This window comes from Pristiophorus japonicus, chromosome 16 (assembly GCF_044704955.1).
Source record: "Pristiophorus japonicus isolate sPriJap1 chromosome 16, sPriJap1.hap1, whole genome shotgun sequence".
NCBI classification, from domain to species: Eukaryota; Metazoa; Chordata; class Chondrichthyes; family Pristiophoridae; genus Pristiophorus; species Pristiophorus japonicus.
In genome coordinates this window covers 23,888,822-23,901,933 of record NC_091992.1, presented here as the reverse complement: position 1 = coordinate 23,901,933, position 13,112 = coordinate 23,888,822, and the positions used below count along the sequence as shown (strand labels likewise).

The 13,112-nt window shown below is 45.2% G+C and overlaps 1 protein-coding gene across 1 annotated transcript in view; it reads right to left on the bottom strand.

Moving 5' to 3' along the window:
• Positions 1 to 13,112, bottom strand: part of sez6b (seizure related 6 homolog b) — a 901,253-nt gene that overhangs the window by 151,381 nt on the left and 736,760 nt on the right. Inside the window, exon 10 of the mRNA XM_070858015.1 lies at positions 4,974 to 5,112. Coding sequence (XP_070714116.1) covers positions 4,974 to 5,112 — 139 coding nt within the window. The remainder of the gene's footprint in view (positions 1 to 4,973; positions 5,113 to 13,112) is intronic.

Sequence of the window (13,112 nt, the reverse complement as noted above, 5' to 3'; positions counted from 1 at the left end):
GCTTTAACCGGCCTTGGGCACACCGAGTTGGAGAGTTGAAAGCTTAGACATGGCTCCCAATCTTTATCACTGTCCATTGATCCCTGCCGGTTGGCTGTGTGAGCTTGAGCAGGGAATTTAATGACCAGATTGATCTCCTGGGCTGGTTTCGATCGCCTAGATGGGTCGGAGGGGATTTTCTCAGATTTTTTTTCCCAAATTGGCCTGGGTTTTTTATCTGTTTTTTTTGGGCCTCTCCCAGGAGATCACATGGTTTCGGGTGGGATGGAGCGTATATGTTGGGTTACACAAGGTATCGCAATTGTGTGGGGCAGGCTCAATGGACCAGATGGTCTTTACCTGTCCTTCATTTTTCGTATATATTTGAGATAAATGATCAGAAAATCTGTTTTAGTGGTGTTGGCTGTGGAGGAGCAAATACAGCAAATGTTTGGTGCGGAGGTGCGGTGAGAGATGGTGGCGGAAGTGCTGCGAATGTTTCGTGGTAGAGGAGCGGCGATAGGTTGTGGCGGAGGAGTGGTGAGAGATCTGCCGCGAAAGATCATGACGGAGGAACGGTGAGAGATTGTGACGGAGGTGTGGTGAATGTGTGACGGAGGAGCGGCGAGTGATCGTGGCGGAGGTGTGGCAAATGAGGGTGCGGGGCCCAGAAGAGCCGAGGGCCCAGGGGCAGCACGGACCTGCCCACATTGCGATATGTGCGCGCACCAGGTCCGTGCAGCAGAGCAGCTTTCCAGTCATCCTGATTTACCCTTGCCACTGGATAAAGGCCCAGCTCGGTCAAGCACGTGTGGTGGCTGATGTGCAACGGTCACCACACGTTAAAAAATCCACGCACAGGCATCTTCCACCTCTGGAGTTCAGGATTGGAATATCGGGTCCTCCATTGAAACATCTATGAACTCATCCCTTTTGGTGTGGAAGCAAGTCACCTTCGTTCAAGGGACCGCTTATAATGATGATATTTGAGGAGGTGCCTCTGCTTGACTGAGGTGTCCCACATTCTAGGTTTACACATGACCAAAATAGTTACTTGAACGAGGTGATAAACAAAAGAACATAAGAAATAGGAGCAGGAGCAGGAGTATGCCATACGGCCCCTCGAGCCTGCTTCGCCATTCAATACGATCATGATCTGATCATGGACTCAGGTCCACTTCCCTGCCTGCTCCCCATAACCCCTTATCGCTTAAGAAACTGTCTATTTCTGTCTTAAATTTATTCAATATCCCAGCTTCCACAGCTCTCTGAGGCAGCGAATTCCACAGATTTACAACCCTGTGAGAGAAGAAATTCCTCCACATCTCAGTTTTAAATGGGCAGCCCCTTATTCTAAGATTATGTCCTCTAGTTATAGTCTCTCCTATCAGTGGAAACATCCTCTCTGTATTCACCTTGTCAAGCCCCCTCATAATCTTATACATTTCGATAAGATAACCTCTCATTCTTCTGAATTCCAATAAGTAGAGGCCCAACCTCCTCAACCTTTTCTCATAAGTCAATCCCTTCATCTCCGGAATCAACCTAGTGAACCTTCTCCGAACTGCCTCCAAAGCAAGTATATTGTTTCGTAAATATGGAAATCAAAACGGCACGCAGTATTCCAGGTGTGGCCTCACCAATACCTTATATAGCTGTAGCAAGACTTCCCTGCTTTTATACTCCATTCCCTTTGCAATAAAGGCCAAGATTCCATTGGCCTTCCTGATCACTTGCTGTACCTGCATAGTATCCTTTTGTGCTTTATGCACAAGTACCCCCAGGTCCCGCTGTACTGCAGCACTTTGCAATCTTTCTCCATTTAAATAATAACTTGCTCTTTGATTTTTTTTCGGCCAAAGTGCATGATCTCACACTTTCCAACATTATGCTCCATCTGCCAAATTTTTTCCCGCTCACTTAGCCTGTCTATGTCCTTTTGCAGATTTTTTGTGTCCTCACACATTGCTTTTCCTCTCATCTTTGTATCGTCAGCAAACTTGGCTACATTACACTCAGTCCCTTCTTCCAAGTCGTTAATATAGATTCTAAATAATTGGGGTCCCAGCACTGATCCCTGTGGCAGCCCACTAGTTACTGGTTTCCAACCCAAGAATGAACCATTTATCCCAACTCTGTTTTCTGTTAGTTAGTCAATCCTCTTATTCATGCTAATATATTACCCCCAACCCCGTGAACTTTTATCTTTTGCAGTAACCTTTTATATGGTACCTTGTCAAATTCCTTCTGGAAGTCCAAATACACCACATCCACTGGTTCCCCTTTATCCACTCTGTTTGTTACATCCTCAAAGAATTCCAGCAAATTTGTCAAACATGACTTCCCCTTCATAAATCCATGCTGACTCTGCCTGACCAAATTTTGATTTTCCAAATGTCCTGCTACTGCTTCTTTAATAATGGACTCCAATGGATGCTAGGGTGGAGCTATCCACAGAGCTGTAATCCAGCCATTACTCTCAAGAAAAGAGAAGCAAGGGAAAAAAATCCAGTGCAAACAGCTACAGGTACAAAGGTGAGAAAAGATGCAGAATGTCATTAACAAAGTGGAGTTGGTTTTGATGATGGGTTGGATGAACTCTGGTGACAGACTTGGTTGTCAAGTCGACACATGGAGCAAGGTCCAGATTGAGTGATGAAACCGGTGATAGACTCGGTTCACAGGGGTGAATGCTGCTGTAAATGTTGAAACAAGTGCAGAGTGTTTGGAGGTCATGTAGGCCAACAAACCCAAGATTAAACTACAGACAGACATTAAGGTCAGGATTGGCATGTCTGCTATTCAGCTTTCAGTCAGAAGGCACAGCACCTTGACTCACCAAACAAGATATTCTTTACATACACCAGACTCACAAATCTTCTTCATGTCTTTTCATATCAAGATTAGAACAATTCAATAACAAAGCAAAATGCATAAGACAATAATTTCAAAGGGGTATTTTATAAGGTGAACTTCCAGAAGTGAAACCCAGGGGAATTTCTTTGGTCTACCCAATCTTGATGCAGCAGATAGTGACTTGATGAGTGAGGTATACAAAGTATCGAGGAATGTAGTGTGCGCGGAGCAGAGCCTGAATATTGGAAATAAGGTGGAGACAATCAATTGTTGCAAAACTTAGTGAAGATCAATAGTTCTGTTTATGCAAAACAAAATGGACCTGGGGGTCTCACTACAGTTTCTGTGTTGTGGTATTCAGGAGATATAATCTGAACTGACTGCAGGAACTTTGCCAGCAAGTCAGCTACGTTTCCTAACAAACAATAGCAAATATATAGGGTCATCACAGGGCAGGCAATTTGTGCTGCATTTATGGAGAATGTGCTGCAAATATCCAGGCTAGATACCTGGAGCTGCAGGATATATTGTCTGAGAGTCTTCTATCAATTAGAGAACACAGGTATGAGATCCCAAGCTAAAGTGTGAAGCTTTACACAAGCAATTTTATATTGTGTCACTGAAACAACTTACATTTCTACAGTTCTAATGAGGAAAGATTGAGCAGGTTGGGCCTATACTCATTGGAGTTGAGAAGAATGAGAGGTAATCTTATTGAAACATATAAGTTTCTGAGGGGGCTTGACAGGGTGGATGTGGAGAGGATGTTTCCCCTTCTAGGGAAATCTAGAACTAGGGGGCATAGTTTCAGAATAAGGGGTTGCCCATTTAAGAAGGAGATGAGGAGGAATTTCTTCTCTCAGAGGGTCGTGAATCTTTGGAATTCTCTACCCCAGAGAGCTATGGAGGTTGGATCACTGAATATATTCAAGGCGGAGATAGGCAGATTTTTGAAGTGCAGGGGAGTCAAGGGTTATGGGGAGCGGGCGGGGAAGCGGAGTTGAGGCCAAGATCAGATCAGCCATGATCTTATTGAATGGCGGAGCAGGCTCGAGGGGCCAAATGGCCTACTCCTGCTCCTATTTCTTATGTTCTTATGTACAGCACTCATGGCATTTAAGATGAACACAGTCAGGAAAAGGTTGGCCGAAGAAGAGATTCTAAATTAGATTTTTGTAGATGTTGTGGGGGGGAGGTGGGGGGGAATGGTGAGGGTTCCCGACGGCAAGTTTAAGGATGGTGGAATCTGGGGGGCATGGAACAAGAGGTAGGCTGGTGCTGGAGGACGTGTGCCAGGGTATGGGTGGAGGAGACGATAGATGTGGAGGAGATGATAGAGGTAGAGGGCGTTGTGGCTGTGGAGGGATTTGAAGGTGAGAACAAGCATCTTAAAAGTCAGTTCTCTGTAACACAAGAGGTCAGTGGATCTTCGGGAGGGGAAGGGTGTTGGGATGTGTGTCTTGGAGCAGGTGGGGAACACAGCCCATCGTGACTTGCAGTTTATGAATGGTAGAAGCAGGAAGGCCAGGAAGGAGAGTGCTGGAGCAATCTAATAGTGAAGTTTAGGGTTTTAATGTGTGACAAGGAAGGTAGGGGCAGAGGTGAGTAATGCTGAAGGAAATCAGTCTTGGTGACGTATCAAAAGGGGGAGGAAGCTGAACTCAGGCTTTCTGATGATATCAAGGTTCTGCAACTCTGGGCTAAGACTGAAGTGCCTCTCTCTCCTCCTTTAAGATGCTCCTTAAAACCTACCTCTTTGACCAAGCTTTTGAACACCTGTCTCAATAACTCCTTAGGTGGCTCGGTGTCATATTTTGTCACTCCTGTGAAGCACCTTGGTACTTTTTAAACTACATTACAGCCACTACATAAATGCAAGTTTTTGTTGTAGCTGAAGAGGGAGATAGAAAATGGCTGCAAAATTGAAGTTCCCAGCATGTCACAGGTTGATGAGTCTAACTGTATTCAAAATGCTCACAAAGCCTCACACTATTTTCACAGTTAATGACCTCCATCTCTCAGCGTTCAATTTCTACAGACTCCCTGTCTGATGGCCCTAAATTTCCAGTTCCCAAGCCAGTTGTCTTATGCGTGGCGCCGTGAGTGCACAGTACACTTTGCTCCTATTGTTCACTTACGCTTGAAGGTCCAGCATGATCCGTTTGTCCTCCTCCACGTGTATCCCCCAAATGCAGTCCTGGCCCTTGTCGTAGGCTTCTGGCCAATTGGGAGACAGCACAACTCCAGCGGAGTCGGTGATCTCCCCACTGCAGACAGCTGAGAGAAAACAAACACCATCAGTATCTTCAAACGGCTGTAAAATAAACCCCAGACAGCCCACCGAGACATTACAGACAACCTCGGAACAGCTCTTTACTTTAACTATTTCCTGACATCTCTAAAGTTACTTGCATCTCCTTGCTGTCGTTTCTCAAAGTGATTTTCTGCATGGCAGTTTGTAAGCTCTTAAACCAGTTTTGTTTAATATTTGCCTGTGTTTTTAATCCTCTTCAACTGCTTTCTCCTGTCTGTAATCAGATATAGAAGTGACAAGTCAAAATGCTTTGCTAACGACATAACTTGAAATGTTGCAACAACCAGTTGTGTACAAAGGCACCACCTTTTACAATCACTGCCTGTGATAAATTTGACAGTCAGCAGAATGGTGAAGAATGACCATTTCGGTCAAGGCCTGTATCAAGATGTTGGCCACATCGTATGTCAGTACAAAAGCACAGTTTGCCACATCATGAGTTTCTGATATGGACTCTTGGGGGCAGTGTGCACTAACCAGAGGTAAGACATCCCTGTTTCCTGAGGAGGACCTGACTCTGGCAAGCATGACCATCTCTAAGTAAACAATTATAGAGCAACAGAAGTAGTTCCTTGGAACCATTTCCCTGGTCCATCGTCTTTGTGGGGATCTCGTGGGCAGGGGGAATCTAAATTTGGCTGGCAAGAAATAAAGAAGGGTAAAAATATAAGATTGGTTCACGATGAGGCAGCTGAAGAATTAACGCCGCTGGAATAGAGGAGGCTGAGGGGAGACCCAACTGAGGTGTATCAAATTATGAGCGGCTTAGATAGAGTGGATAGGAAGGACCTGTTTCCCTTGGCAGAGGGGTCAACAACCAGAGGGACAGAGATTTAAAGTAATTGAGGGGAGGTTTAGAGGAGATATGAGGGGAAATTTCTTCACCCAGAGAGTGGTAGGGGTCTGGAACTCACTGCCTGAAAGGGTGGTAGAGGCAGAAACCCTCACCACATTTAAAAAGTACTTGGATGTGCACTTAAAGTGCCATAACCCACAGGGCTACGGACCAAGAGCTAGAAAGTGGGATTAGGATGGATAGCTCTTGGTTGGCCGGCACAGACACGATGGGCCGAAATGGCCTCCTTCCGTGCGTGCTGCAAATTTCTGTGATTCTATGGTTCTATGAATGCTGAATCTTGGGTTCAATCTCCACTTTCCTGCCTTTTCAAATCCCAGTCAAGTTATTGTGGGGGGAGAGGCTGTGAAGAGTCAGAGAGGAAGCGAAAATCGGAGAGGGGATTCACTGGACCATGAGAACAGGGCTGCCACGTCTAGTGGCTGCCTGGACACGGGCAGTGTTAGCAAAAATACTGGCAGTTTGCTCACCCAGTGAGGGAGGTGTACAGGCCGCATGCAGGGCCTGTTTTTGAATTCTTCCTTCGCACACACAATCTACGAGCAAAAGTAACCCCGTGAGCTCAAAGCAACACTAGAGACTTCTTATTCAAGTAATGGTTTTAGCATGAAGTGGAAGTCTGAAGTTCATTAATTATTTATTAATTTAGTCTTCATTCCCTTGCAGACCAGAATTTCAAGAAGCCGATGTTGCAATTAAAATATCAGTTCTGGACTGCAAGCACAGGTCCAAGGTGACAGGACGCAGATTAAATAACTTAACATTTAGCGGGGAGGTAGAGGAACAATTTATGCCCATAGCCAGCTCTCCATAATATGCACCCCTGCAAATTCTGACCTTCCTCCTCCTACTTTTAATTGCACAAGAGGGGCCTGTGTGGCTGACCCTTCCAGCTCTCATGTTGCTCCCCATGAGGAAGTGTCTTCATTTGCTTTCTCGCTCAGTAGTACATCTAGGATTTGGCCAATTACACATCACAAACAGGTTGGTGACAGATGTCACACACTCTTCCTTTTGTCACCTCCCATCATACTTCTATTCCAGGTGATAATATTTCTCCTGTCAATAATTTTACTGGAAACGTCAGTGGTGTGTATAAAATGGGAATTTCATTCTCCAGGTCTTCCCACAATAATTCCAGCAGCTTAGCTTTAACCTTCTATATGCTCTCCGCCCAGCCCCACGACATACATGCCCTGCTCTGCACCACCTTCTCACTGGAGCTCATTTCGTTGCTATATGCAAGCTACTCCTCATCACTCTCCTCCGAACTAATATATACTGCCTGCATCTTACTTCTTCCAGAGGCAACCAGCCTCCATTCTGTGCCAACCAGCCAATCATTCATATTTTGCAGTCAGCATTTTACACCCAGTGTCCATGTTTATAAACAAAAATCAGCAATGGTTTAAATATCCCACAATGCTCTGTGGTAAACTCATGGGCCACCGTGCTCAGTTTTAATGATACCATTCCATTTATGACTTCTAACTGTTGCCTGGGATCGAACTCTTGCAGGAAACAAAGATGATGACAGGAAGTGACATTACATTAATCGTGAATGTGGCCTATCTTATTGTATTACCTTATGACAAACTTTATTGACACTTGGGCATAATCTCACAGTTTTAAAAGGTCAGGACTCCTCGCCCACTTAGGGTTGCTAACTCTGGTAGGATTGTAGTCCAGGAGGTTTCTTCACATGATCTCCAACCACCTGAGCCTTACACTCCAGCTATTGGTTGACCGACACATTAATAATGTGTCGATAATGGTGGTTACAATACCCACAATCCTCTGTGCTACAGAAACTGCTCTATCCATTACACGTTTTACTTTTTGAGTATGTATGTAACAGGGCCGCATTGCATCCTGGGCGCATGCCAGCCCTGCTGTTTGCTGCGAGTCTGACTGGCATACTTTTTCTCTCGGGTTGCTCGCAACAGTGTTTGGAAGATTAATCTTCAAATCTTCCGTGATACTCCATGACAATTTGGCAGGGTTGGCAACTCTATGCCCACTGCTTGCAGCAGAGATGGATTCTCAATCAAAGTGGCAGTCGCTGGGTGTCAGGAGCTATAGTGAAAGGATAAATTGTGAGAAGAGTTTCTGTGAACTAGGGGGAGAACGGAAAAAGTGTATTAAGTGGGGAGAGGGGAAAGAATGTCTTTGTGAACTTTTCATTGGTGGGGAGTGCGATGTGTATTTGTTGAGAGAAGCATTCGAGTATCTCTGTAAACTTTGGGGAAAAGGATGGCTGTGAATGTAAATATATAGAGTGTAGTAAACAGTTTACCACTTTAAAATTCTTTTCACTTCTGAAAATGTTGGCTTACACTTGCTCCAATCACCTATTTAATCAAATCTCTTCCCTCTCCCAGAAGTGGCATAATCAGCAGTGGAAGAGGCAGCAGGAAAACCTACAGCTGGAACGGTGGGAACATCAAAACCTGGAGATGCGTGAGATACTATTTGGTTTTACTGCAAAGCTTTTTGTCAATATACAAGTCTCACGCTCGTGACATGGCTTTTCCTACACCTGGTCTTCTGCCTCTCCTGAGCCTGATGATCCCATTGGGCCTTCTCCCATAAGCTAGGCAATCAGAGCTCCTCATCTTCTGCTGGTGTGGTTGTTAGACTTCCATTAGCTGAAAGCTGGCTGGCTGGGCTCTGGTGGCGGGATGGCTGTAAGTTAGTTGCATTACCTGGTCTGACTCGACTATTCACCGAACCATTAGGAGAGCATATTTTGTGTGTAAATTGTATGGTGTATTTTACCGGTGTCAGCCGTGGCTTAGAATAGTAGCACGCTCACCTCTGAGTCAGAAGGTTGTGGGTTCAAGTCCCACTTCAGAGAATTGAGCACATAAATCTAGGCTGACACTCCAGTGCAGCGCTGAGGGAGTACTGCACTGTCAGTGGTGCCATCTTTCGGATGGAATGTTAAACCGAGGCCTCGTCTGCTCTCTCAGGTAGACATAAAAGATCCCATGGCACTATTTCAAAGAAGAGCAGGGGAGTTATCCCCGGTGTCCTGGCCAATATTTATCCTTCAATCAACATCACTAAAACAGATTATCTTGTCATTATCTCACTGCTGTTTGTGAGATCTTGTGGGACCATGAATTGGCTGCCACATTTCCTACATTACAACAGTGACTACACTCCAAAATGTTTTTCACTGGTTGTATCGTGCTTTGGAACGTCCTGAGGTAGTGAAGGGTGCTATATAAGAACACAAAAACATAAGAAAGAGGAGCAGGAATAGACCATTTGGCCCCTTTAGCCTGCTCCGCCATTCAATAGATCATGGCTGATGTGATTCTGGCCTCAACTCCACTTCCCTGCCCACTCCCCATAACCCTTGACTCCCTTATCATTCAAAAATCTGTCTATCTGCACCTTAACTATATTCAATGACCCAGGCGCCACAGCTCTCTGCGGTAGAGAATTCCAAAGATTCATGACCCTCTGAGAGAAGAAATTCATCCTCATTTCTGTTTTAAATGGGCAACCCTTTATTCTGGAACTATGCCCCCTAGTTCTAGATTCCTCCATGAGGGGAAACATCCTCTCTGCATCTACCCTGTCAAGCCCCCTCAGAATATAAATACAAGTCTGACAAGTGTTTCTTTAGGACATGATGTGGCAGTGCACACATTATAAAATATACACATATCATCATCATAGGCAGTCCTTCGAAATCGAGGAAGACTTGCTTCCACTCTAAAAGTGAGCTCTCAGGTGACTGTACAGTCCAATACGAGATTTACAGTCTCTGTCACAGGTGGGGCAGACAGTGGTTGAAGGACAGGGTGGGTGGGGAGTCTGGTTTGCCACATGATCCTTCCGCTGCCTGTGCTTGTTTTCTGCATGCTCTCGGCGACGAGACTTGAGGTGCTCAGTGCCCTCCCGGCTGCTCTTCCTCCACTTAGGGCAGTCTTTGGCCAAGGATTCCCAGATATCGGTGAGGATGTTGCACTTTATCAAGGAGGCTTTGAGGGTATCCTTGAAACATTTCCTCTGCCCACCTGGGGCTCGCTTATCGTGTAGGAGTTCTGAATAGAGTGCTTACTTTGGGAGTCTCATGTCGGGCATGCGGACAATGTGGCCCGCCCAACGGAACTGATCTAGTCATAGGGATGTGTGCATTGGTATACAAAGATAAATCCAAAATGCTGAAAAGGGCACAAAATGAAGCGTCGAAAATCAACATTTTCTTGCCGGTGGGAGGAAAGATTGCCCATAAACCCTCTCGAAGTCAAGTCTTAAGCACAACATACAATATATCCACTTCCAAACATTGCTCCCACACCATTGAGCGCAAGAGGAGAAGATGACTATGTCTGTTAACTGGAGGGGCAGGGAGAAGGGGAGAATAATGCCTTGTGTCACTATAGAAACAAAGGCTCAAATGTAGCAACAGCGAGGACCAATACAGAACCATAAACTTTCTGAGAGAAACTGATGGAAAATCCTTCATATTTTTCCATAGCTCTCTGCTAAACAAGAATGGAAGGTTGATGATACTTGCAGTCCCTCCCTCCCCCCGCCACCCCCCTTGCACTTTGTCTAATGTTATCTTGTCAGTAGGCCTGGATTCGGGCCTGTTTTGTAGTTGCCACTTTTTTGGTGGGCAGGGTTAGTATTTTCTAGATTGGCAGCTATGAACCTCTGGTTCTGATCCTGCTCTCAACACCAGTGTTAACTGGACAGAAGTATTAGCGACCCTCCTTTTCACATCCCTCCTCCTGCAGAGGGTTGCTCAGTGCATATCACCATTCTTATGGCATGGGCCATTGGAGTTCCAATATACTTTGGCAATACAATAGTTCTCATCATGTGCCCCTATTTTTTTAAGCACTGAAAATTGTTGCAGAGCCCATTAGCTTTGAACTTACATCACATGGAGATTAAAATTAACAGCTGAGTGCCTCGGTTAAAAGGGATTTAATGTGTTGTTAAGGGTTTGTATGCTAATCTTTGTACAATTTCAATGTCAGTGGACCCCACCCCACCACAAGTTAATAGAGTGCCTCTATCATAGCTCCTTCTCTCCAGCAACAGTTTCCATTACCTCAGTTCCTTCGCATTACTGCTTTAGATGGATCACTTAATGTCTCATCGCCAGAGCTTTCACACAAGCACCAAGGGCCCTACCCGTCAGATCCTCCATGCACAGCTGGGGTTTCAGAGACACGGCACTCTGCCCCCGAGTCGACTGCGGTGCGGACGAGACTGTCATCCATCTCCTTCGGGATTGCCCCTTTGCAAAGCAGGTCTGGAAGGAGATGCAGCGATTGCTGTCGAGGTTCATCCCAAGCAGCTCCGTAACACAGGACTCTGTGCTCTGCGGATTGTTCCCAGGGACACACACCGAGACAGATATCATCTGCTGCTGGAGAGCCATCAACTCGGTGAAAGTCGCACTTTGGTCTTCCTGAAACTTGCTGGTCTTCCAGAGCAAGGAGATGTCCACAGCCAAGTGTTGCAGACTGGCGCAATCCAAGGTCCAGGAGTACGTGCTGAGGGACACACTAAAGATTGGTGCAGTCGCCGCAAAGGCACGGTGGGGAAGAGCCACAGTTTAGGGCCCTTCCGCCACGGTAAACCCAGGGGCTGGAATCAGACTCCCCTCGGGCTGTACTTGTTAATCTGCTTGTATACATAGAGCACCATGTACTGAAACACACCTGTGTTGTGCCATGTATAATGAAAGTCTCTGCACTGTTTAGTAACTTGTAAAGAAATGTAAATGCATTTCCATCGTTCCGTGTACTGCTTTCACCTGCATAATGCTACATGTAACGTGATTCATGATCAGTATTGAAATGTATTCTGGAATGTAATGTAAACCTGTTCTCACCTGCTCCATGTAATACGCTCATTTGCACAGTACTACATGTAACGTGATTTACGGATTGTACTAAACTGTACCTTGAAATGAAATGTACGCTAGTGCATTGTATGGAACTGCTGTCAGCATCCAAACAAATTGTATGGAATTGCTGACCGCAAGGTACTGAACTATTTTCCAATGTATTGTGAAAATTTTATATGAATAAAGTATATTTTTGGAAAAAAAACATTTCATGGTGCAGCTAGCAGATATACAAGAGCATTTTTCTCACAAGAGTTAATAATAATTGCTATACAGCCAGTCTCCAAAGCTGTGCAATGCTCAGTAACTGATAGAAATACACTACAGTGCTATAATTTTCTCAACTGCTAAATGGTTTCCAGGCTCTCCAGTGGAATTATTACTCTTGCAGTGTCTGGTGATAAGTGATTTACTGGTGCCATAAAACAATGAAAGGGACATTCTTCTGCCTGCAACAAACCGCCACAACACTCACGCCTCCTACAGAAGGACCGATACTATGTTAGCTAGCCCAAACCCAGGGAAGGATATACTTGCCAGAGAGGAAGTGCAACAAAGATTCACCAGACTGATTCCTGGGATGGGGGGATTGTCCTATGAGGAGAGATAAAGTAGACTAGGCCTATATTCTCTAGAGTTTAGAAAGAGAGGTGATCTCACTGAAACATACAAATTCCCACAGGGCTTGACAGGGTAGATGCAGGGAGGATGTTTCCCCTGGCTGGGGTGTCTAGAACCAGGGGTCACTGTCTCAGAATAAGGGGTCGGCCATTTAGGACTGAGATGAGGAGAAATTTCTTCACTCAGAGGGTGGTGAATCTTTGGAATTCTCTACCCCAGAGGCCTGTGGAAGCTCAGTCTTTGAATATATTCAAGACCGAGATCGATGTATTTTTGAATATTAAGGCAATCAAGGGATGTGGGGATAGTGCAGGAAAGTGTTGAAGTAGAAGATCAGCCATGATCTTATTGAATGGCGGAGCAGGGTCAAGGGGCCTATTCCTGCTGCTATTTCTTAAGTTTTTATGTTCAATCAAACTCAGGGCCATCAATATGTTGCAGTAAGAAGGGATAAGCAACTCTTATGATAAGGTGCTGTCTACAGTGAATAATGGCACAAATGACCATGGTTCACTTTAGGCCACTTTAGTGAATCACCACTTCAACCTTTTGTCATAAAGAATCGCTCCTGTACTCGCACCATATAACAAACCATGACATCGTTG